The following is a 26,994-nucleotide window of genomic DNA, read 5'->3' as shown; positions in this document are numbered from 1 at the left end:
AAATGCCTTCTGAATGCAGTGGAAGCCCAGGTCACCTAATCTCGAGCCCGAAAGGCCAACAGGCAACAGGATGGAAATGGAGACGAAAGGAAATGTCAATGGAAATGTCAAGTCACAGGCCTCGCGTGTTCCGGGAGGACGCCACTCAATGCCGCAGTCTAGTGCTAAATTAGGTCTTTGGTGGTGGTCTGAACGTGGGGTCTCTCTGGAGCATAGTAACAGATGAATGGGAGAATGTTTGTGAGGCATTCAGAGAAAAAGAGGCAGGCTCAGGAGACAGGGGAAATAGACTTTTACTACAGTCAAGTTGGCCTCTCAATGAGAGTTAACAGACGGCTGATCTGACGGTTGCTCACCTCATCATCAATGCATTTGGTAAAAAAATGGACACTAGTGTGCAATAAGGCCGCCCAGATAGATACAGGGGGACAGATAAAAGACAAATATGGGGAGAGGTGATATCTACTGTCGGTAAGAAGAGCAAATGTACAATGAGTCAGCATTAAAAGCCCAGTGCAGTCAAAAACATGATTTACCTGTGTTTTATATATATTTCCACACTATGAGATTGGAATAACACTGAAAATTATGACATTTGGTGGGATGGAGTTTTGGCCTTTGATGGTGACATCATTAAGCGGTAAATTATTTAATTGATCAATATGAAAGAGTTCCAAACCTCTCAGCCAATAACAGCTAATTTTCAGTTTTCCCCTCCCCACTCGAAGACATTTTGTTCTTCTTTTTGACCATTTTAATAAAAAAAGAATAATCACAGTAAGGTACTTAATTGTTACCAAGAAATGATTTGATATTGAGATAAAAACAGCTGCATTGGACCTTTAAAGTCATGATTTTCATCATACTGGAACAAAGTCAGGTATAATTAGCCAAGTTTGAAAAATGTGTTTCATAACTAACTTGATAAGCTTGATTTTAAAATATCTGGTTCCTCCTAAGTATCAAGTCTTAAATGGGATTGATTATTGGAGGGATTTGTGATGTCAGAGAGACAAGATATCTCTGAGAGAGGAAAAAGAGAGAGAGGAAAGAGAGGAAGAGAGAGCATGTCCTTCCTTACCTCGTTAAACTCTGGGTTGAGGGTCTTCTTCTTGACAGCAGTCTTGTGTTTTGACTTTTTGTTCTCGTCAGGCTTCAGGTACCTGCAGAAAAGGCATGAAGCAGTAACTATTACGGACAGAAAATGTCTCTCTGCAGTCTACTGTTGTTTGATGTGGATTATTGGGCGTGCTATAGACTGTAATAGACAGTCAGGTCAGGAGTCAGGAGATTCAATCCAGGGACACAGAACTTTGAAACGCCTCGCGTCTCTGAGCTCTAAGTAGTCCAGCAGGAATGACTGGCCCAATATGAAAAGGCATTTATGAAAAGGAATGAGACAGCAAATATGGGTCATTAATTAATTTGAATGTTGAATTGAATGTTATACCAATTATTCCACCAGAGGGTGCTGTGGCATCAAATTTTATCTGACAGTGGGCAGAACACTTAGGGCAGCATACAGAGGCCAGCACTAAGAAAGCTGTTGCTACAGTGACTGACAGTCCATGGGTTGAAAGGTTGATTATCATATTGTATTAACATACAACAGCGTGGAGCTGGTGGCTCTAGTCTAGGGTTGCGCCCCAAATGTGACTATATTCCCTATAGTGCACTACCCTAAAAGCACTATATAGGGAAATCCCATTTGGGATGCAAGCTAGGTCCAACTGAAAGCTCTGATCTCCAAAATGCATTTAACATGTTTGCAATGCTCCCGAAAATAAGATGGGAATGAATGGCAAAAAATCTGGGCAAAAAGTAATTACAATGGCCTCCCTCAGCAATGGAGTTTGTTTTCTGCTGTGCATGCTGACGACGCACAATGACAGTCTGGAGAGCAACAGCCATTGTTTGAATTACTGGAGGGCTGCACACTCCCATAACAATAAACCCCTCCATAGGAATTGAAGTATCAATGAGGCCCAAAAGGTCAAAGATTTTGATTTCAGGAACTCCAAATAGATGTTGGGAATCCCCAAGGGCTTGGCTGGAGTTGGAGCTTGAGGAAGTTTGATCGACCCCCCACTGAGTCCAGTAGAACTGCAGTACTTGGCTCTGTCAGAGGTAAGGTGATCCATATGGAGCCAACTGCTCTCTTCTTAAACCAACTCGTCTGCATAGTCCATATTGACCAACATCTCACGCTTTAATGAAATAACATAGGACATCTAGAAGTTTCTTACCCCCAAAAAATCAAGTTGCATACACAAGTCATTCTGGCCTAGAAACTTAACTTGTGCCCTATAGAATGGCTCCAGTGTCAACATGTACTAGTCTCAACAGTGCCTGAGGAAAAACATGGAAGAACATGGGGTTAAATGAATGCCTCTACTCCCTTTCAAAAGTAATACACAGATCTCACCCGTGGCAGGAGAAAGAGATTTTCTCTGAACCTTACTAGAGACTATAGCTGCCTGTGGCTCCTCAGGCTGAGGAATTCCATTAGCTGCTAGAAACCAGTTAGGCTTAGAGGAAATCCCATTTACAGGGCCCCATGTGAAAAAAACACAGGTCTTGTCACCTCTGCTCCTGCTCCTCCCCTACGGCGCACGACATCACCAGAGTACTAACCACAGGTACTGGGATTCATCATTACGCACACCTGTGAATCATTATTATGAATTATGATTCACACCTGGACTCCATTACCTTCATAATTTCCTCCACTTTATATGTCACTCTCCCATGTTCACTCACCAGTTGGTATTGTTCTTGTGTATCGGCGTACTGTCTTGTGTTAGTGTCGTGTTCTTGTTTTTGTTGTTTTATTAAAACGTTGCACCTGCTTCCGACTCACCGCCCCATCATTACAAAATACCAAATCAAAAAATGGAAGCAGCAGGACAACCAGACATCTCCCAGACGATCAATGAACAGGTGACTTTCTTCGTAAACGCCATGATCAGCTGGCTCAACTGGGGACGGCCATGGAAGATGTTCTCCGCAGTCTACAATCTCTCAACAGCGGAGGATATTCTAGAGCCAGTCTACCCAACGAGTCAGCACACCAGCCCATTCAGCAACCCGCTCTGGTCAGCAATACCCATCTATCCCTCCCAGAGAAATATGACGAGACACCATCCAAATGCCGTAGCTTCCACCTTCAGTGCTTCTTTTATTTTGCACATCAGATGGGAGCACCCACCACCGAGAGGTCTAAGGTTGCCACGGTTATTTCTCTGCTGACTGGCGGGCATTGGAATGGGCTACGGCCGTCTGGGAGAGAGGAGAGGAGGAGCTCGAGTCTAATGAGGGGTTCATGGCTCTGTTTTAAATGTATTTTCGATCATCCCGCGGAGGGCAGAGGGGGAGGTGAGCGTCTGCTTCAGCTTCAGCAGGGGAGTCAGATGGCTGCTGAGTATGCGCTTACCTTCCGGATAGTATCAGCTTCCAGTGGATGGAATGAGCCGGCACTCAGCACGTTATAGAAGACGTCTGCGCGAGTAGGTCCACACGGAACTGGCCTGCCGAGATGACAACCTCACCCTGGACGCACTCATTGCGATAGTCATCCGTCTGGATAACCACCTCCAGGAGTGTCGGCATCTCCATCGCTTCTCTCCCTTCTTCGGCAAGTGTTCGGGATCAGAGCCTGAACCCATGGAGGTAGGGGTCACACAACTTTCCGCGGCAGAATGAAGCAGACGGATACAGCTGGGCCTCTGTCTGTACTGTGGCCAGGGAGGGCACAAGCACCAGCGGTGTCCGTTACTTCAGAATCCGGGATCCACTAGAGCAGAGGGAAGGTCACATGATGTTACATCCCCCGGACCAGGAGTGAGTATTCCAACTACTGCTCTTCCTGTTAGACTCTTTTTAGTACCCATCACTCTGGCTGACTGTCCCTCATGCCCTGTGTCTACAGCTTTAATGGATTCTGGTGCCGCGGGGAACTTTATGGATCAGACCCTTGCCTCCTCTCTCAATATTACTACCTACCCGCTCTCCTCTCCTTTCCGGTTCAAGGTCTCGACTGTTGGCCTCCAGGATCCGGAACCATCACACACATCACCCAACCACTCACCCTCACCGTGGAGCCCAATCACCAGGAAAACTTCCCCTTCATTACCAGTGCACCAGTTCACAAGATTATCCTCGGCCTACCTTGGCTTCAGCGCCATAACCCTACCATCTCATAGTCGAGGATGAGAATCACCGACTGGTCACCTGAATGCTGGAGTACATGCTTTCCTCTCCCCTGTGGTTCCATGTCAGTTGAGAGTCCGGTGGTTGCTCTCCAGCCCAACATCCCAGAGGAAAATCAGGATCTAAGGGAGGTATTCTCCAAGAGCCGCGCTACCTGTCTCCCTCCTCATCGCCCCTGGGACTGTGCAATTGACCCATTTTACAGTGCTACAGCTCCGCACAGACGCATCTACCCTCTGTCGTTGGCTGAGACCCAGGCCATGGAGGACTACATTCAAGAGGCGCTCCAACCGGGTTTCATCTGCAGGTCCAAGTCCCCTGTGACGGCTGGTTTCTTCTTCGTGGCCAAGGAGGAGGGAGGATTACGCCTTTGTATCGATTACCGTGGACTCAATGACATCACGAAGTATCGGTACCACAAAGTATCGTGGTGCCGTCAGCCATCGAGCAGCTCCGCGGGGCCCGGTTCTCCACCAAACTGGACCTGCAGAGTGCCTACAATCTCAGTCGCATCCGGGTGGAGTGGAAGACGACGTTCAGCACGATGTCTGGTCACTACGAGTACTTGATTATGCCCTTTGGCTAAGCCAATGCTCCGTCAGTGTTCCAGGCATTTGTCAATGAGGTGTTCAGGGACATGCTTGGACGTCAAGTGATTGTGTACATCGATGACATTCTGCTCTTCTCGACCAACCTGGAAGATCACATCTCTCACGTTCGAGCAGTCCTGGGACGCCTCTTAGCAAACCACCTATTCGTCAAGGCGAAGAAGTACCAATTCCACCAGAGGGCTGTCTCCTTCTTGGGCTACCAAATCAGCCCTCGGGGAGAAAGGGTGGAGGACAAGAAGGTAGATGCGGTAAGGTCATGGCCAGTCCCAACCACATTCAAGGTGTTACACCATTTTTTGGAGGGGTTTGCCAACTTTTACCGCCGCTTCATCAGGAACTTCAGTGTCGTCGCCGCCCCTCTCAAGGGTGGACCTCGTAGGTTGGTTTGGTCTCCAGCAGTCGACGAGGCCTTTCGTCTCCTCCGCCGCCCCCTTGCTAAAACACCCAGATCCCATGCTGCCTTTTGTGGTTGAGGTAGATGCATCGGATGTGGGTGTGGGGGCAGTTTTGTCACAAAGACAGGGGGACACACTCAAATTGTATTCTTGTGCTTTCTTCTCCAAGAAACTGTCCCCCGCAGGGAGGAATTATGACGTCGGCGATCGGGAGCTCTTGGCGGTGAAGTTGGCATTAGAGGAGTGGAGACACTGTCTGGAGGGTGCCAAGGAACCATTCATCATCCTCACTGACCATTGGAACCTTGAGTACATACGGACAGCGAGGGGAGGCCCTCTTCTTCACCAGGTTTGACTTCACGCTGACCTATCGCCCAGGTTCTAAGAACATCAAGGCCGATGCCCTGTCCCGTATCTACGATTCAGGAGAGGCTCCTGTCCAGAGTGCACCCATAATCCAGACCTCCCGAGTCGTGGGTCTAATGGTTTGGAACGTAGATGTGGACATCCGCCAGGCTCTAGAGAGGGAGCCCACACCCCTGAATTGTCCTCCCGTGTACATCTACATTCCCACAGGGATAAGGGATCAGCTGCTGACCTGTGCACACACAGCTGTCATCGCTGGACATCCAGGTATTTCCCGCACCATTCATTCCATCACTGAAAAATACTGGTGGCCCACCTTGGTGCAGGATGTTACGCGGTATGTAAACTCCTGTTCCGTGTGTGCTCAAACCAAGTCCCCCAGCAGGGAGGCTCAGCGACCTTGGTCCCATCTATCCATTGACTTTGTTACTGACCTTACCCCTTCTGGTGGTTTCACCACCATTCTGGTGGTAGTGGATAGATTCTCCAAGTCATGTCGATTAATCCCTCTTCCTGGTCTTCCCACTGCTCTCCAGGTCACTGAGGCACTCTTCAGACATTATGGCCTTCCGGAGGACATCAGACCATGGCCCCCAATTCACATCCCGAGCATGGAGGGCCTTCTTGGAGAAGCTTAGGGTCACGGTTAGCCTCACATCCGGGTATCGGCCTCAGTCTAACGGGCAGGTGGAGAGGATGAATCAGGAGCTGGGGAGGTTCCTGAGGAGCGACTGTCAGGACCGGCAGGGTGAGTGGGCACGTTTCCTTCCTAGAGCAGAGTACGCCCAGAACTCTCTACGTCAATCCTCCACTGTGTTGACCCCCTTCCAGTGTGTTTTGGTTTTCCAGCCGGCCCTGGACCCGACCGCGGTTCCTGCGGTAGAAGAGTGGTTCCGGCGTGCGGAGGTGGTGTGGAACAATGCGCACGTGAGACTCCAGCGTGCCGTCCATCATCAGAAGAAGCAGACAGACCGTCACCGCAGTGAGACCCCTGTGTTCCATCCTGCGGATCGCATCTGGCTCTCTACCAGGAACCTCCCACTCCGCCTGCAAGAAACTGAGCACCTGGTTTGTGGGGCCGTTCAAGGTTCTCCAGAGGGTCAATGAGGTGACATACAGGTTAAAATTACCCAGTCACTACCGTATCTCACCCTATTCATGTCTCCCTTCTCAGGCGAGGTGGTTCCTGGTCTCCTAGTTGATGCTGTCCCCAACGACACATCTCCACCCCCTTGGACATCGAGGGGAGCCCGTCGTACGCTGTCAGATCCCTACTGGACTCCCGACGTCATGGGGGTCAGTATCCAGTATCTGGTGGACTGGGAGGGGTATGGCCCAGAGGAGTGGCATTGGATTCCGGTGGAGGACATTCTGTACCCCAACATCATCCATGAATTCCACCTTTTCCACTCGGACCAACCCACTCCTCATCCTCGGGGTCGTCCCCTTGGTTGGTGTCGTCCTGCGGCTGGAGCCGCACGTCAGAGTGGGTTACTGTCACGTCTGCTCCTCCCCTCCGGCGTATGACGTCGCCAGAGTACTAACCACCGGTCCTGGAATTCATCATTACGCACATCTGGCACTCATTATGCACACCTGTGAATCATTAAGATTCACACCTGGACTCCATTACCTTCATTTCATTCCCTTTATGTCACACTCCCATGTTCACTCACCAGTTGGAATTGTTATTGTGTATTGGCGTACTGCCTTATGTTAGTGTCATGTTCTTGGTTTTGTTTTATTAAAACGTTGCACCTGCTACCGACTCACCGATTCGTCATTACAGGTCTCCACAATCCAGTCAATGAATTAGCCGATGTTCGATTCCCTTAAGTGCTGTATGTCGATGTGCTCATGTTGAGGTGTTATGACAGATGAATGACTCCGAAATACTGGACACCTATGGAGGCTGTGTAGTTATTGTATTTGAAGAATCTTGTTACATGGCAATAGTATTGCAAAGAAATTATTACACTGAAAATGATAATGTATGATTTTATAAATATATAGATAGTGAGAGAGGCTGACAATGGGGAAAGATAGAGGTTGAGCCATAGGCCAGTAAGCTGGATTCAAACCAACACTGCGCCAGAGCCTGCAGTATTACCGCTAGACCAGCCAGGCCACACAATGTATGATTTTTAGAGGAAAACTATGTACTTCTGGAGCATGAAGTATAATCCGGGATAATTCAAACAATCTTCTTGAGCCTAACCAGTCAGGCTTCAAGATGGGTCACTCAACCGAGACTGCTCTTCTCTGTCACGAAGGCTCTCTGCACTGCCAAAGCTGACCCTCTGTTCTCATCCTCCTAAATCTACCTGCTGCCTTTGACACCATGAACCATCAGATCCTCCTCTCCACTCTCTCAGGGCTGGGCATCCCAGGCTCATTCTGGGCATCTCAGGCTCATTTGATTAGATCCTACCGGATGAATGAAACTCAACTACTTTGCTTCTTCCCTCCTTTTGACACCCAGGTGGCAACACGCATCTCTGAGTGCCTGGCAGGTATCTCAACTTGGATGTCGGTCCACCACCTCAAACTCAACCTCGACAAGACAGAGCTGCTCTTCCTCCCGGGAAGGCCTTCCCGCTCCATCACGGTTGATAGTGTCACCCTCACAGAGTGCAAATAACCTTACAATGACCCTGGACAACACCCTGTCATTCTCTGCAAACATCAAAGCAGTGACTCGCTCATGCAGGTTCATGCTCTTCAACATCCGTAGAGTACGACGCTATCTCATACATGAAGTGGCGCAGATCCTAATCCTGTCTGGACAACAGCAACTCGCTGTTGGCTGGGCTCCCCGCTTGTGCCATCAAACCCCTGCAACTTATCCCGAATGCTGAAGCCTGCCTGATTTTCAACCTTCCCAAGTTCGCTCATGTCACTCCGTTTCTCCGCACACTCCACTGGCTTCCAGTCGAAGCTTGCATCCTCTACAAGACCATGGTGCTTACCTACGGACCAGCCTGAGGAACTGCCCCTCCCTACCTTCAGGCCATGCTCAAACCCTACATCCCAACCTGAGCACTCCATTCAGCCACCTCAGGTCTCTTGGCCCTCCCACCCCTATTTAGGGACGCAACCCAGTCGTTTGTTTTTCTATGTTCCGTTGCTATGCTCAGTGGCAACGTTCTTATCCTTGCTTGCTGCTAGCTAGCCAACTAGCTACACAGTCACGATCTCTGCAGCCAGAATAACAGCAAAGGTCATTCTGTTGCATTTGTTTAATCTGTTTATCCCCGCTTATACCACAGTTGCAAAATAAAGAAATATGAAAGCACCGATATACTGGTAGAAATAGAAAATAATGATATTTTCATTTATTTAAGCAAATTAAAACTTTCTCATCCCAGTCGTTCGTTTGATTAGTTTGATATTTATGGACGCGACGCAGTCGTTCATGCTTTGTCTTCCGTTGCTATGCTCGCTGGCAACGTTCTTATCCCTTGCTTGCTAGCTAGCCAACTAGCTACGGCTAACAAAGTCACAACCTCTGCAGCCAGAATAATAGCAAAGTAGCTGTTTTCTAGTGACATTTATATGGACACATCCATAACAATGAGATGATAACGCCTGATTTTGCCTGGCATAGCTAGGAAGTTTGCCTTCTCGTCAGAACACTCGTCAACATATCAAAACAAACTTTATTTGTCACATGTACATCACACACTGACTGTTAAGGACGAGGAGATCGCATTGCATATCAAACACAAGGCTAGAAGTTAGCTAAATCGTTTGTGGCTAGCAAACCTGCTAATATGACAACCGAATTAAAAAATATCAGTTGCTGAAAACAGCTGGTCAAACTAGAAATATATGGGAGGATTTGGCAGCGGTGGGGATAAATTCATGTTCAACATTCAACAAGTCATCAGATGCTCCAAAAAAAGGATGAACTTTAAAACCAGACAACGGGACAGTTGGAAAAGATATCGGGACAGCTTGCAATAATGATGCAATATTGTGTCATGATTGCAAGGTGCACCAATATCTTTTTCAACTGTCCCGTTGTCTGGTTTTAATGTCCATTCCAGAATGCTCTTGTAGCCAATCAGAAACTAGTATACAACAACGCTGTGGTATAAAGTATTAGAATCTCTATTCTCACCAACATGTAATATTACAAGCTGGGTGTGTTTGTCATACATTCACCCAGCCTGTCAATAAAACGTTACCCCTCGACCATGTGTAACACTTGGTGGGACCACTGCCCTAACAACTGGTGTGTGTGTGTACAAAGGGGCTACCGGCCAAGAACAAAAGCCCAGCGTTTCATTAACACAGTGGGGTGGAGCAACTCAGTGTCTGGCAGCCTTCTGAAGCCAGAAAGCCACGACATGATGTGTTAGACAGCCATGACTATACGATTGGGTGTCGGAGGACAGGAAAACCATTTCAGCTCTCCTTCTCTATTCAACAGAGCATACTTTTCCGATGCGTCTCAAATAGCACCCTATTCTCTATGTAGTGCACTACTTTTGACCAGGTCCCTCTGGACAAAAGTAATGCACTACATAGGGAATAGGGTGCCATTTGGGACACAACTCTCCTTCCAAGCCCGCATAAGAGGACGTTTGTAAATCTATTATCTGGGATGCAAGTCTTTCGGGCTTTGGGGAGCGGTTCTCAATCGTTGGTCAACAAAATCAACGTTCCGGAGTTCCAAATTAAGCAGCAGCAGCTGAAAAGATGAGCTCCTACAAATATTGAAATTTAAATGTTTTTTTAGAGTAAAGTACATCGAAAAAAAATCAAAAGAAAACTGCAAACTGAATAGGAGACCAAACAAGCAGCAAACAAAGAAGAAAGGCTTTTGAAAAAGTAACAATTTTTCATAAAATTATACCGTTTTCTTAGCTAGCTAAGTTGTTTACCTGTTGCTAGGCAGTTGCTAGGGACATTCCTGGAAGAAGCTAGCTAGCTAACAAGGAGTGTCTAGTTGGCAGAAGAGAAGAAGGGACAAAGAAGGGACAAAGTGGGACAAAATAAGGACAGAAGAAAAGGGAAAGGGGACATTAAGGTGAAGCAGTCCTCTAAAGACACAAAAGACAATAATACAAGAAACAACACTTCTATTGCCTCTCCCTCTACGATACGCACTTCCGGGTTGGAGCGAGTAGTTGCATTCCGCTTTGCTCCACAGGTAGTATTACATTTCATTTCATTACAGTACAACAGTTTGATTTGTTTGATCTTAGCTGGCTACATAGCCGTCTTTGTATCCAAGATAATTGTGTAGTCTAGAGTAATTGTCGAGGTTACCTAGCCAGTTAGAGGTTACCTAGCCAGCTACACTTTCAAACAAAGTCAACAACGCAGCCACTGCTAGCTAGCCTATTTCACCAGCCAGCAGTACTATATCATTTTAGTCAATAAGATTTTTTGCAACGTAAGCTTAACTTTCTGAACATTCGAGACGTGTAGTCCACTTGTCATTCCAATCTCCTTTGCATTAGCGTAGCCTCTTCTGTAGCCTGTCAACTATGTGTCTGTCTATCCCTGTTCTCTCCTCTCTGCACAGACCATACAAACGCTTCACACCGCGTGGCCGCTGCTACTCTAACCTGGTGGTCCCAGCGCGCACGACCCACGTGGAGTTCCAGGTCTCAGGCAGCCTCTGGAACTGCCGATCTGCGGCCAACAAGGCAGAGTTCATCTCAGCCTATGCTTCCCTCCAGTCCCTCGACTTCTTGGCACTGACGGAAACATGGATTACCACTGATAACACTGCTACTCCTACTGCTCTCTCCTCGTCTGCCCACGTGTTCTCACACACCCCGAGAGCTTCTGGTCAGCGGGGTGGTGGCACTGGGATCCTCATCTCTCCCAAGTGGACATTCTCTCTTTCTCCCCTGACCCATCTGTCTATCGCCTCCTTTGAATTCCATGCTGTCACAGTTACCAGCCCTTTCAAGCTTAACATCCTTATCATTTATCGCCCTCCAGGTTCCCTTGGAGAGTTCATCAATGAGCTTGACGCCCTGATAAGTTCCTTTCCTGAGGATGGCTCACCTCTCACAGTTCTGGGTGACTTTAACCTCCCCACGTCTACCTTTGACTCATTCCTCTCTGCCTCCTTCTTTCCACTCCTCTCCTCTTTTGACCTCACCCTCTCACCTTCCCCCCCTACTCACAAGGCAGGCAATACGCTTGACCTCATCTTTACTAGATGCTGTTCTTCCACTAATCTCATTGCAACTCCCCTCCAAGTCTCCGACCACTACCTTGTATCCTTTTCCCTCTCGCTCTCATCCAACACTTCCCACACTGCCCCTACTCGGATGGTATCGCGCCGTCCCAACCTTCGCTCTCTCTCCCCCGCTACTCTCTCCTCTTCCATCCTATCATCTCTTCCCTCTGCTCAAACCTTCTCCAACCTATCTCCTGATTCTGCCTCCTCAACCCTCCTCTCCTCCCTTTCTGCATCCTTTGACTCTCTATGTCCCCTATCCTCCAGGCCGGCTCGGTCCTCCCCTCCTGCTCCGTGGCTCGACGACTCATTGCGAGCTCACAGAACAGGGCTCCGGGCAGCCGAGCGGAAATGGAGGAAAACTCGCCTCCCTGCGGACCTGGCATCCTTTCACTCCCTCCTCTCTACATTCTCCTCTTCTGTCTCTGCTGCTAAAGCCAATTTCTACCACTCTAAATTCCAAGCATCTGCCTCTAACCCTAGGAAGCTCTTTGCCACCTTCTCCTCCCTCCTGAATCCTCCTCCCCCTCCTCCCCCCTCCTCCCTCTCTGCTGATGACTTCGTCAACCATTTTGAAAAGAAGGTCGACGACATCCGATCCTCGTTTGCTAAGTCAAACGACACCGCTGGTTCTGCTCACACTGCCCTACCCTGTGCTTTGACCTCTTTCTCCCCTCTCTCTCCAGATGAAATCTCGCGTCTTGTGACGGCCGGCCGCCCAACAACCTGCCCGCTTGACCCTATCCCCTCCTCTCTTCTCCAGACCATTTCCGGAGACCTTCTCCCTTACCTCACCTCGCTCATCAACTCATCCTTGACCGCTGGCTACGTCCCTTCCGTCTTCAAGAGAGCGAGAGTTGCACCCCTTCTGAAAAAACCTACACTCGATCCCTCCGATGTCAACAACTACAGACCAGTATCCCTTCTTTCTTTTCTCTCCAAAACTCTTGAACGTGCCGTCCTTGGCCAGCTCTCCTGCTATCTCTCTCAGAATGACCTTCTTGATCCAAATCAGTCAGGTTTCAAGACTAGTCATTCAACTGAGACTGCTCTTCTCTGTGTCACGGAGGCGCTCCGCACTGCTAAAGCTAACTCTCTCTCCTCTGCTCTCATCCTTCTAGACCTATCGGCTGCCTTTGATACTGTGAACCATCAGATCCTCCTCTCCACCCTCTCCGAGCTGGGCATCTCCGGCGCGGCCCACGCTTGGATTGCGTCCTACCTGACAGGTCGCTCCTACCAGGTGGCGTGGCGAGAATCTGTCTCCGCACCACGTGCTCTCACCACTGGTGTCCCCCAGGGCTCTGTTCTAGGCCCTCTCCTATTCTCGCTATACACCAAGTCACTTGGCTCTGTCATATCCTCACATGGTCTCTCCTATCATTGCTATGCAGACGACACACAATTAATCTTCTCCTTTCCCCCCTCTGATAACCAGGTGGTGAATCGCATCTCTGCATGTCTGGCAGACATATCAGTGTGGATGACGGATCACCACCTCAAGCTGAACCTCGGCAAGACGGAGCTGCTCTTCCTCCCGGGGAAGGACTGCCCGTTCCATGATCTCGCCATCACGGTTGACAACTCTATTGTGTCCTCCTCCCAGAGTGCTAAGAACCTTGGCGTGATCCTGGACAACACCCTGTCGTTCTCAACTAACATCAAGGCGGTGACCCGTTCCTGTAGGTTCATGCTCTACAACATTCGCAGAGTACGACCCTGCCTCACGCAGGAAGCGGCGCAGGTCCTAATCCAGGCACTTGTCATCTCCCGTCTGGATTACTGCAACTCGCTGTTGGCTGGGCTCCCTGCCTGTGCCATTAAACCCCTACAACTCATCCAGAACGCCGCAGCCCGTCTGGTGTTCAACTTTCCCAAGTTCTCTCACGTCACCCCGCTCCTCCGCTCTCTCCACTGGCTTCCAGTTGAAGCTCGCATCCGCTACAAGACCATGGTGCTTGCCTACGGAGCTGTGAGGGGAACGGCACCTCCGTACCTTCAGGCTCTGATCAGGCCCTACACCCAAACAAGGGCACTGCGTTCATCCACCTCTGGCCTGCTCGCCTCCCTACCTCTGAGGAAGTACAGTTCCCGCTCAGCCCAGTCAAAACTGTTCGCTGCTCTGGCACCCCAATGGTGGAACAAACTCCCTCACGACGCCAGGTCAGCGGAGTCAATCACCACCTTCCGGAGACACCTGAAACCCCACCTCTTTAAGGAATACCTAGGATAGGATAAAGTAATCCTTCTAACTCCCCCCCCCCTTAAAAGAGTTAGATGCACTATTGTAAAGTGGTTGTTCCACTGGATATCATAAGGTGAATGCACCAATTTGTAAGTCGCTCTGGATAAGAGCGTCTGCTAAATGACTTAAATGTAAATGTAAATGTTGGTTGGAATTGCCGTCCTCTCTTCCAACGAGTCTTCTTCCTTCTTTGTTCTTTTCGAGTTCTCACCAGAGCCATGTGTTAATTTCACCTCCATCGTTCAGCGAGATGAAAGAAGTGCAGTAATATTCCGGTGTGATTAAAAGAACACTCGTTCATAATTGCAGCCCTCAGGATGTCCTCTTGCGCAGTACATCTCTTTCATGTTGAGGAGTAATCACAGGAGATTCACTGCCGAAACACTGCTGCTATCTGTTCTGTTCCAAGGACTTCATTTGGATCTTGCTCTGGTCTGCTGGCAATTGGATCATGATTGCAAGCCCTAGGCATAGCAAGGAATTTTGGCTAAATGTAAATTATGTCATTCTTTTTCTTGTGTCATTTTCCTTGTGAGTGCATGGTAATCTGAATTTCTTGCATCATTACATATTGGCAGATAGGAGATGCAGAGTTGCATCTTTGCCTGTTTTTTTAACACCAGGATCAAATGTGTTCGTCTGGTAGTGTATCATTCAACATTTCCAAATGGAATTAACTTTCTTTAAAAAAATAAATAAAAACAGAGAACGAATTATAAACCAGAGATTGATTCCATATAGACCTAAGGGATGATGAGTAAAAATCGATCCAGTAGCACTAGAGGTCTGAAGTACATGCGTCTGGGAACATGTGCTGTCGCTAGGCTGTGTGACAAACTCACGTTTTGACATAGGGGTCTGAGAAGCCGTTTGCGTCCATGGCGGCGAGGTGGGCACAGCGGACGATGCCCACCACCAGGCCAGACTTCTGGGAGCTGTACTTGAGGGAGATCATGATGCGCCCTCGTTCCTCCAGGGACTTGTCGTCTGTCTTGTCAATCTGCGGGTAAAGGAGTGGGGACACACAGAAGTCAAAGGAAAGGAGCACAGTGAGTACATAGTGGAGGTGTCGTGCTCGATAGAAACATAGTCTTACGCACATCACATTATATACTGTATACTATACCACCATTATTTAGAACATTTTGATCCAAGGTGGCTCGTCATGAGGTCCAACAGTTGATCAACAGTTTAGAGGAACACTTGCTGTCCCCAGAAGTTACAATAGTTAACATTCACACCCACAACCCATGACATGAGGAACCTGGTGGAGGAGACGGAGTGGGATGTACATAGCAGCTCCACCAGTTGTGGTTGATGACCAAGTTTTCAGTAAGGGCTTTTTAGATGGGCTTCTTCTCCAAATGCAAATGTCCATTGATCAGATTGGGAATCCAATCGAATGGTGTGACTTGATTTGGAGTTTGATTTGTGACTTGTCAGGAGTGACTGCACAGGGACAGAGCAACGCTTCGCAGTTCCTTTAATACCATGTGCCTATTCGCCTCGATTACATTCCAAATCTAAGATGTGCAAATTTGCCGACTCACTTTCCACCTTATCGGAAATGCACTTTGCCCATAATTCTCTGCTAATGACGCTAGCTAATTGGCTGTGCAGGAAGCGTCTCTAATGATTCCAGCCCCGCTGTGTGACTACTCTGTCTCGTTTACGTAACCCTCGTAGAGTGTTTGCACAGGGCTTCACAGAGACACCCTTAGATAGCCTCCTGGTTTAAACTTTAAAAAATAACAACAAAACAAAATGCAGACCAAGAGGGCAATTAATGGAGAGAGAGAGAGCAAGAAAGGGTGAGCACATAAAGAGAAGGAAAGCTTGACATAGAAAAAGTTGGTAGGTGGACAGATCAAATGGAATGCACACTGAATTGTCAGAATGTCTGAGGTTTGTATATGTTCTATTTAAGAGACAATGCCCGAGAAGCCGGTGTTTGGAGGATACATCGGCAAGGTGTTGTTATGCCCGAGATGAAGTCTCAGGCCTAAAAACAAAAGCTTTGCGTTTTTTTTCATTTTATATTTGAGATTCTTTAAAGTAGCCACCCTTTGCCTTGATGACTGCTTTGCACACTCTTGACATTCTCTCAACCAGCTTCATGAGCAGGTAGACACCTGGAATGCATTTCAATTAACAGGTGTGCCTTCTTAAAAGTTAATTTGTGGAATTTCTTTCCTTCTTAATTCGTTTGAGCGAATCAGTTGTGTTGTGACAAGGTAGGAGTGGTATACAGAAGATAGCCCTATTTGGAAAAAGACCAAGTACATATTATGGCAAGAACAGCTCAAATAAGCAAAGAGAAACGACAGTCCATCATTACTTTAAGACATGAAGGTCAGCACATTAACACACATAATGTCAGCACGTAGCTCAGTAATCCACAGGCTGATGAAAATGCTGCACGTTGTAAAGCCAGCATGGAAAGAAAGACAGTGATGCTCAGTCAAAGACTGGGCTAAGCCTTCTCTGAGTAGTCGGAGCAGATTCCCTCCAGTGTTGTTGATGGTAAGAGAAAACACATTTCTGTGAGCGCTCTTAAACCCGATGAAATTAGGAGATTTTAACGACACGCTCGGATAAAAGAGTGAATATTAAGAAAGGGCTCATCCCTATCAATCAGCTCATTCATAAAAAGTAAAGCTCCCAAACTAAGGTTCTTGGAAACAGCAACCCAAATGTGGAGAAAGTTTGGAGGATCAAATGTTGCAGCTCAACTAAGTATCCATTTAGTAGAGCCTGAGTTAAATTCCAATTAAGGTGGAACTACAGTATTGTATGTGAAAAAATATATGACTAGCGACAGTACTGTAAAATGACGACAATAGCTAGAGACATCCTCTAGTACGCTAAGTAAGTAGCTCGTGAGTAAAACAAATGCCTCGGGCATCCATGGTCAGTCCTTATTAAAAGCCCATGAGTAAATATAATTCCTTGTGTGGATTATGAGAGACTGTCATTCTCTCTGGTTTTTAATGCTGTAAACCTGCTTAATTCAGGGAGAGAGGCAGTGTTGAACTGAGCCCTCAGTAAGTGGTGCTCCATTGAAATGTCTGTTGTTGTTTCATTAAGTTAATTTACAGTGTGTTAAAAGGGGATGTACAGGTGTATGAAATGTTTTCAAATCAAATCAAATTTTATTGGTCACATACAGGTGCTTAGTAGATGTTATTTCGGGTGTAGCGAAATGCTTGTGCTTCTAGCTCCGACAGTAATATCTAAGAAATTACACACAAATCTAAGTAGGAATGAATTAAGACTATATACATATGGATGAGCGATGTCAGAGCGGAATGGACTAAGATACAGGAGAATAGTATAGTTTTAAGGTCCATCATATATTAATTCTAATCCAAGATTGCGTAGCAGTCAGGCGTCTTTGTCTTCGTCTTGTCGTGTGCCGTGTACATATCTTTTGACTTTGCATATATATTTTTTTGCATATATTTTTCTTATTCTCAACTTCAACATACTCTCCTGCAACCCGCCTCACCCAATGTGGTATGGATCTGCTATTTTCTTTACTTTAGAACCTGAACCCCCAACAGAAGCTAGCCAGCTAACTAGCTACTAGCTAGTAGTCAGCTAGCCACTTCTAGCGGTCATCAGCTAACCTTTAGCCCAGACAACTCCTGCCAGTCTGCACAGCGCGATTCAACCCAGAGCATATCTGACTTCTTCTTCTCCATATCTCCGTATTCCTACCGCAAGCTCTGAACTTTTTCACCTGGATCATCGCAGCTAGCTAGCTACTATCCGAGTGGCTACTCCTGGCTAACGTCTCTGTCCTGAAGCAAGCACAAATTAGCCTGGAGCTAGCCTATGCTAGGCCCATCTCCCGGCTAGCTGAAGAGGTCCATCAGCCACTCCTTGGGCTACAATACCTATTTTGACAATTGGCCTGGACCCCTTTTACTGCCGATACGGAGCCCCGCCGATTCATTACGACTGGACTACCGACGTAATCCGCCCGAGGGTTTTTTTCAAAAGGCTAGTCCGTTGCGATGTCCCCTGAATGCCCATCCGCTAGCCGCGGCCCGCTAGCTGTTTAGAGCATATCTGACTGTTAGCTGAAGAGGTCCATCAGCCAATTTCTTCGGCTACTATACCTATTTTGCCAATTGGCCTGGACCCTTTTACTACACGAAGCCCTGCTGATCCATCACGACTGGTCTGCTGATGTAACCGCACGAGGGGGCTACAACAGACTTATTTCGTTGCGCCGTCCCTCTAAGGCCCATCTGCTAGCCTGCTATGTCCGGCCCGCTAGCTGTCTGAATCGCCGTGTCTCCAGCCCGCCTAGCTACTCACTGGACCCTATGATCACTCGGCTACGCATGCATCTCCCTAATGTCAATATGCCTTCTCCATTGCTGTTTTGGTTAGTGAATATTGTCTTATTTCACTGTAGAGCCTCCAGCCCTGCTCAATATGCCTTAGCTAACCCTTTTGTTCCACCTCCCACACATGCGGTGAGCTCACCTGGTTTAAATGGTGTCTCTACAGACAATACCTCTCTCATCGTCACTCAATGCCTAGGTTTACCTCCACTGTATTCACATCCTAGCATACCTTTGTCTGTACATTATTCATTGAAACTATTCTACCATGCCCAGAAACCTGCTCCTTTTACTCTCTGTTCCGAACGTACTAGACGACCAGTTCTTATAGCCTTTAGCCATACCCTTATCCTACTCCTCCTCTGGTGATGTAGAGGTTAATCCAGGCCCTGCAGTGCCTAGCTCCACTCCCATTCCCCAGACGCTCTCATTTGTTGACTTCTGTAACCGTAAAAACCTTGGTTTCATGCATGTTAACATTAGAAGCCTCCTCCCTAAGTTTGTTTTATTCACTGCTTTAGCACACTCTGCCAACCCGGATGTCCTAGCCGTGTCTGAATCCTGGCTTAGGAAGGCCACCAAAAATCCTGACATTTCTATCCCTAACTATAACATTTACCGACAAGATAGAACTGCCAAAGGGGGCGGAGTTGCAATCTGCAGAGATAGCCTGCAGAGTTCTGTCTTACTATCCAGGTCTGTGCCCAAACAATTTGAGTTTCTACTTTTAAAAATCCACCTTCCTGAAACAAGTCTCTCACCGTTGCCACTTGCTACAGACCACCTTCTGCCCCCAGCTGTGCCCTGGACACCATATGTGAATTGATTGCCCCCATCTATCTTCAGAGCTCGTGGTGTTAGGTGACCTAAACTGGGGCATGCTACACTCCGGCCATCCTACAATCTAAGCTTGATGCCCTCAATCTCACACAAATGATCAATGAACCTACCAGGTACATCCCCAAATCCGTAAACACGGGCACCCTCAGAGATATCATCCTAACCAACCTGCCCTCCAAATACACCTCTGCTGTCTTCAACCAGGATCTCAGCGATCATTGCCTCATTGCCTGCGTCCGTAATAGGTCTGCGGTCAAACGACCACCCCTCATCCCTGTCAAACTCTCCCTAAAACACTTCAGTGAGCAGGCCTTTCTAATCGACCTGGCCTGGGTATCCTGGAAGGATATTGACCTCATTCCGTCAGTAGAGGATGCCTGGTTAATCTTTAAAAGGGCTTTCCTCAGCATCTTAAATAAGCATGCCCCATCCAAAAAATTTAGAACCAGGAACAGATATAGCCCTTGGTTCTCTCCAGACCTGACTGCCCTTGACCAGCACAAAAACATCCTGTGGCGTTCTGCATTAGCATCGAATAGCCTCCCGTGATATGCAACTTTTCAGGGAATTTAGGAACCAATATACACAGGCAGTTTGAAAAAGCTAGCCTTTGCTTTCCTAACAGAAATTTGCATCCTGTAGCACAAACTCCAAAAAGTTCTGGGACACTGTAAAGTCCATTGAGAATAAGAGCACCTCCTCCCAGCTGCCCACTGCACCGAGGCTAGGAAACACTGTCACCACCGATAAAGCCACGATAATTGAGAATTTCAATAAGAATTTTTCTACGGCTGGCCATGCTTTCCACCTGGCTACCCTTACCCCGGCCAACAGCCCTGGACTCCCCACAGCAACTTGCCCAAGCCTCCCCCATTTCTCCTTCACCCAAATCCAGATAGCTAATGTTTTGAAAGAGATGCAAAATCTGGACCCCTACAAATCAGCCGGGCTAGACAATCTGGACCCTCTTTCTAAAATTATCAGCCGAAATGGTTGCAACCCCTATTACTAGCCTGTTCAACCTCTCTTTCGTATCGTCTGAGATCCCCAAAGATTGGAACGCTGCCGCGGTCATTCCCCTCTTCAAAGGGGGAGACACTCTAGACCCAAACTGCTACACACCTATATCTATCCTACCCTGCCTTTCTAAGGTCCTCGAAAGCCAAGTTAACAAACAGATCACCGACCATTTCGAATCCCACCGTACCTTCTCCGCTATGCAATCTGGTTTCCGAGCTGGTCATGGGTGCACCTTAGCCACGCTCAAGGTCCTAAACGATATCATAACCGCCATCGATAACAGACTGTACTGTGCAGCTGTATTCATCGACCTGGCCAAGGCTTTCAACTCTGTCAATCACCACATTTTTATCGTCAGACTCAACAGCCTTGGTTTCTCAAATTACTGCCTCGCCTGGTTCACCAACTACTACTCAGACAGAGTTCAGTGTGTCAAATCGGAGGGCCTGTTGTCCGGACCTCTGGCAGTCTCTATGGGGGCGCCACAGGGTTACATTTTCGGGCAGACTCTTTTCTCTGTATACATCAATGATGTCACTGCTATAGCAACACACTGCTGGTGATTCTCTGATCCACCTCTACGCAGACGACACCATTCTGTATACTTCTGGCCCTTCTTTGGACACTGTTAACAGACCTCCAGAGGAGCTTCAATGACATATAACTCTCCTTCCGTGGCCTCCAAATGCTCTTAAATGCAAGTAAAACTAAATGCATGCGCATCAACCGATCGCTGCCCGCACCTGCCCAGCCGTCCAGCATCACTACTCTGGACAGTTCTGACTTAAAATATGTGGACAACTACAAATACCTGGGTGTCTGGTTAGACTGTAAACTCTCCTTCCAGACTCACATTCAGCATCTCCAATCCAAAATTAAATCTAGAATCGGCTTCCTATTTCGCAAACAAAGCATCCTTCACTCATGCTGCCAAACATACCGTCGCAAAACTGACCATCCTACCGATCCTTGACTTTGGCGATGTCATTTACAAAATAGCCTCCAATACTCTACTCAGCAAATTGGATGCAGTCTATCACAGTGCCATCTGTCTTGTCACCAAAGCCCCATATACTACCCTCCACTGCGACCTGTATGCTCTCGTTGGCTGGCCCTCGCTTCATATTCGTCGCCAAACCCACTGGCTCCAGGTCATCTATAAGTCTTTGCTAGGTAAAGCCCCGCCTTATCTCAGCTCACTGGTCACCATAGAAGCACCCACCCGTAGCACGCGCACCAGCAGGTATATTTCACTGGTCACCCCCAAAGCCAATTCCTCCTTTGGCCGCCTTTCCTTCCAGTTCTCTGCTGCCAATGACTGGAACGAACTGCAAAAATCACTGAAGCTGGAGACTCATATCTCCCGCACTAACTTTAAGCACCAGCTGTCAGAGCAGCTCACAGATCACTACATTATCCCCATATTGTTATTTAAAAATAAATCATTTTTTGGCTACTTTGCACCCCAGTATCTCTACTTGCACATTCATCTTCTGCACATCTATCACTCCAGTGTTTAATTGCTATATTGTAATTATTTTGCCACTATGGCCTATTTATTGTACCTCCCTTATCTTACCTCATTTGCACACACTGTATTTAGACTTTTCTATTGTGTTATTGACTGTATGTTTGTTTATTCCATGTGTAACTCTGTGTTGTTGTTTGTGTCACACTGCTTTGCTTTATCTTGGCCAGGTCGCAGTTGTAAATGAGAATTTGTTCTCAACTAGCCTACCTGGTTAAATAAAGGTGAAATAAAACATTTAAAAAATGTATGACAGGATACATACAGTATTGCTGTCTTGCAACACAAGGTATTTAAAAAAAATAGAACATTTACAAAAAAAAACATTTGCTTCAGGATATGCTTAATTTTCCCGGATATGCTTAATTTTGGTTTTAAATGGGTAAATGAAAAAGGCAATTTGGAGATAACTTACAGGTAGCTGTTTCTCCAGGCAGTTGTAGAAGTTCTTGGTCTGGTTGGGCTTGAGTTTCTTGAGGGGGATGCGCGTCTCACCGATGAACTCATTGTGGCGGAACTTGTCCTCGTCACACACTGAAATCCTGAAAGTACAGAACAGAGAGAGAGAGAGAGAGAGAATCAGAGAGAGAGAGAGAGAGATCAAAAGATACAAAGCAGCTATGAGAGAGAAATAAAAAAGAAGACTGCAGAAAAGGGAAAATCTAGATATTGAAAATTAGTCACATGGTCAGCAGCCGCAGAAGAGTTGAACTGACTATGGGCTACTATTTAATCAAACCCAGTCACCAGGTTTCCTGGATTAGAAATCAAATAACAGTTTACTTTTATTTACTGTTTTTTGTTTTTGCATACAAAATACACACATCAAATACGAAATGGAATCAATAGATAACACAATCAATCAAATACAGTAGTTACCCCAACAGTCTCCCCTACAGTTTCCCAACTTATCAAGACTTCAGAAATCCTCTGAACTCCTCTATGAACAGGTCTCCCACCAATGCACTCTAGTGACTAAAAGGCACTCGAGAGTCTAATCTCAGAGTGCCCTGAAATTAATTCCATGTTCAGTACCAGTCAAAAGTTTGGACACACCTACCCATTCCAGGATGTTCATTTATTTTGTACTATTTTATACCTTGTAGAATAATAGTGAAGACATCAAAACTATGAAATAACACATATGGAATCAGGCCTTCATGGTCGAATTTCTGCAAAGAAACCACTACTAAAGGACATCAATAAGAAGAAAAAAAGAAACACAAGCATTGGACATTAGACAGGTGGAAATCGGTCCTTTGGTCTGATGAGTCCAGATGTAAGGTTTTTGGTTCCAACCGCTGTGTCTTTGTGAGATGCAGAATAGGTGAATAGATGATCTCCGCATGTGTAGTTCCCACCGTGAAGCATGGAGGAGGAGGTGTGATGGTGCTTTGCTGGTGACACTGTCAGTGATAAAATATATTTTGGTTTGTTTAACACTTTTGGTTACTACACGATTCCCAATGTGTAATTTCAAGTTTGGATGTCTTCTGTATTATTCTACAATTTAGAAAATAGTAAAATAAAGAAAATCCCTTGAGTAGGTGTCTCCAAACTTTTGACTGGTACTGTATGTGGCATGTAAAACCTAAAGGCTGTTTTGTCTAGATCATAAGCGACAAAAGGACTTTTAAGAATTAGCCATTCCTGGGAGCCAGTGGGATATTTTATATTTCTATATATCAGGAGCGATGTCAGGTAGTATATGGTGGTTTCTGCAGGAGAGCTTGGTAAATTAACAGAAGGCAATGTTTCGTTCTCCCCATTGCTAGTGATGGCCAGACCACTTCATATGACTGAATAGAACCCTATTCCTCCTCTCTGAGAATACTGAAGTTGGTCCTTGCTTTCTCATGACCACTTGGCTGACCAAGTGGTCCAGTGTAAGAGTGTAGTGCTAGCAATGCCATGATTGTGGGTTCAACATACTTGAAGAGGGGCTGAACTTACTGATTTAGCCTAGGTTTCAATCATTAGGAAATGCTACCGAGAACGAGATTTGGGACTTGGAGGCGTGCTTTGATGTGGGTGTCTCTTGTGTGCAAGGTTATTATAGTTTCGTTTTTGGGTTCGAGGTTTTAATGTCATTGAAATTTGGATCTATTGAAATGATAAAATATCGTCCATTGTGTAATTTATTGATGGTCCCTAACTAGCCCTTTAGGGATATCCAAAGTCAAACCAAATTTGCCATGGTCAGTGTGCTGGGCATTACGATCAGGTTGTATGCAGTTGCGCTCCAAATGAATGATTACTTGGGTACTGCTATCTGTGTGCAGGATTGAAATAAACCCAACCCAAGGAAAACTATTCAGTACCCTTCATTCCGTAACCATTTTTTCCTAAAAATCTCAGTTTTGGACAAGACTCACTATAGCTTCCTGCCCCTGATTGATACCTAGCTATACCCAGCGTGCTTTTGGCTTGTTAGCAACCTAATGAAGAGCCACTCTGGACGAAGCTAGTGTAAGGCCGGGGTAAAGAATAATAATCCGTGGACACAGCAACTTCAGATATAGTCTCCAAGGTTTAATAAGAGCAACCACACATCTTCAGGGGACATATCAAATATAAGGATACATCTTATGAGCAGAGGGCTGGCCCCTGCTATGGCAACATACCCTAAACTAAAGCTATGCCAGAAACTCCTGCTCTTTATAGTCAGAGCCACAGCATCCGCTATCAAAATAAAAAGTCAAATTACGGTCCCACACTTGCGTGGCTAGGCGATACATCGTCCCCAGTTAACACCCACCCTTATGAATGGTTAAAGCAAGTCATATAATGCACTGAGCATAATAACAGGGACTACAGTGGCTTGCGAAAGTATTCACCCTCTTGGCATTTTTATTATTTTGTTGCCTTACAACCTGGAATTAAAATGGATTGTTGTGGGGTTTGTATAATTTGATTTACACAACATACCTACTACTTTGAAGATGGAAAATAATTTTTATTGTGAAACAAACAAGAAATAAGACAAAAAAACTGAAAACTTAAGGGTGCATAACTATTCACCCCCAAAGTCAATACTTTGTAGAGCCACCTTTTGCAGCAATTACAGCTGCAAGTCTCTTGGGGTATGTCTCTATAAGCTTGGTACATCTAGCCACTGGGATTTTTGCCCATTCTTCAAGGCAATACTGCTTCAGCTGCTTCAAGTTGGATGGGTTCCGCTGGTGTACAGCAATCTTTAAGTCATACAACAGATCTGTGGCCTTTCAGCACAGGTGTATATATACTGTCATGTGACAGATCATGTGATACTTAGATTGCACACAGGTGGACTTTATTTAACAATTATGTGACTTCTGAAGGTAATTGGTTGCACCAGATCTTATTTAGGGGCTTCATAGTAAAGGGGGTGAATACATATGCACGCACCACTTTTCCGTTTTTTATTTTTTGAAACAAGCTATTTTCTTTTAATTTCACTTCACCAATTTGGACTATTTTGTGTATGTCCATTACATGAAATCCAAATAAAAATCCATTTAAATTACAGGTTGTAATGCAACAAAATAGGAAAAACTCCAAGGGGTATGAATACTTTTGCAAAGGACTATATACAGTTTGAACATACAAAGTGTTCTCTTTCAGCCTCTTCTCACCGAGCCCCTCTCTACCTCCCATAACACCTCGAGGGCTCTTTAATGATCTGTAACGATTCTGCCCTCCTTTTGAGCATTTCATTCAGTTCCAATAACCACACAGAATGTTCTCAACAGTGTGTGTATATGAACAGTGCTTTTGCGAGCACACTCATCCATTGTTCTCCTTTGTGTGGCGTACAGTACATCTATTTACATTGAGCTCATGATGTGTGAAATTAGTTATTTTCTCTGTGTGTAATTGATTGATAGGTGGAGGGAAACCATGGGCCTTCGTACAACAAATTATAATTACATTCCACTCATGAGGGGCAAATCTAATCGCAGCAGCAACATTAGAAACTCCATTGAGCAGTCGCCAATTTATCCTATGGACAGGTGCTACAGATTTCAAATAAATTAATTTAGAGAGGAAATGGATTTGCTGGCTGTGGAACGTACGTGGGGTTCTTTCTCATCCTCTGTTGTTCCTGTTGAATTAAACAGGTGGTAAAGGCACGGTTATGAGATGAATAGAACATCTGAATTCGATGAGGGTGCAGAGAAAATAGTTTCGTGGCTTATCCAGAGGAGTGAGGACATATTCTTTCCTTTTCAATCTCGTCTCGCCTGGAAAAACAATCACATTTCACTCAGAGAATGTTCTCAATATTTCTTGTAAAAGTAACTAGAGCATCAGTCCCATTTAGATTATGACTGGTAAAAATGTATCTTGGAGAACAATGAATAGCATTGACATCCATTCAGTTTCTGTGATTAGTTGGTAAAATAATACTTGATGTAAGTTGCTCTAGATATGACGAGTACTTGCTAAAATGACAAAAATGTAAATGTGATGTTTTCCTAAAACAAAGTTACATTAAATGGGGATTTGGTGGTGAGTCGGTGGACACAAATGGGTTCCATTTCATAATGAGTGGCTCAGTGATTTTCACATTTCTATTATCACAAATTTTCAATTACATCAATTACTCTGACAGCTTATGGAAAACAATGCTATTGAGCAAGGTTAATGACACGCCGATTAGCTAACACCTAAAACAGGAGTGTGGACCGTTTTTGGCTTCTTACGATGAGTTATCAAAGTGGAAGCTGATTCTATTAGTGAAAATGCCACATGGGATGTGTTTTGCTTTCTATGACCTTGTTTACAGCTTTGGGTGGATCGAAACGAAAAGCCCCACAGTCATTATCTTCTCAAAATGTTAGCGATGATGTGCTAGCTTGTTTGACAGCCCAGCATGCTTAAAGTCATGATTGAAGCTGAAAAGGTCAGTAGTTCTGTGTTTTGATAAATAAATAACAAACATTGTAAATTACATTGGTACTTAGAACCCTTCATTCTCAAACACGGTGAGAGATTCAGGACTACAGCCCAAATGCATTTTCTCCCCAAGGTGTACACTCATACACTTCACCTTGTGGATGTAAAAGGAATGGACGGGTGTAAGAGATATAGTCGAAACACCCTCTAGCAAATCCATACACACTCCCAATGGCTTTAAACCCTTGACTGAACGAGTGCACCCTTTTTAGGGGGCCCAAGCAGGGTGAAGGCTAGTAGTGGCCCTCCCATTCATCCATAACCAAGTATTGACTAATTGAC

At 46.0% G+C, this 26,994-nt stretch overlaps 1 protein-coding gene across 4 annotated transcripts in view; it reads right to left on the bottom strand.

The window, feature by feature from the left end:
- The window catches only part of LOC139530087 (double C2-like domain-containing protein beta), a 312,939-nt gene that overhangs the window by 13,854 nt on the left and 272,091 nt on the right, over positions 1-26,994 (bottom strand). For all 4 annotated transcript variants that reach the window (XM_071326180.1, XM_071326197.1, XM_071326190.1 and 1 more), the window contains 3 exons: positions 22,190-22,316; positions 14,874-15,031; positions 1,082-1,163 (listed from right to left, as the gene is read on the bottom strand). In XM_071326180.1, the coding sequence (XP_071182281.1) occupies positions 1,082-1,163; positions 14,874-15,031; positions 22,190-22,316 (367 nt within the window). The remainder of the gene's footprint in view (positions 1-1,081; positions 1,164-14,873; positions 15,032-22,189; positions 22,317-26,994) is intronic.

The sequence above is a fragment of the Salvelinus alpinus genome, chromosome 1, assembly GCF_045679555.1.
Source record: "Salvelinus alpinus chromosome 1, SLU_Salpinus.1, whole genome shotgun sequence".
Taxonomy (NCBI): Eukaryota; Metazoa; Chordata; class Actinopteri; order Salmoniformes; family Salmonidae; genus Salvelinus; species Salvelinus alpinus.
This window is presented reverse-complemented; position numbering and strand designations above follow the sequence as displayed.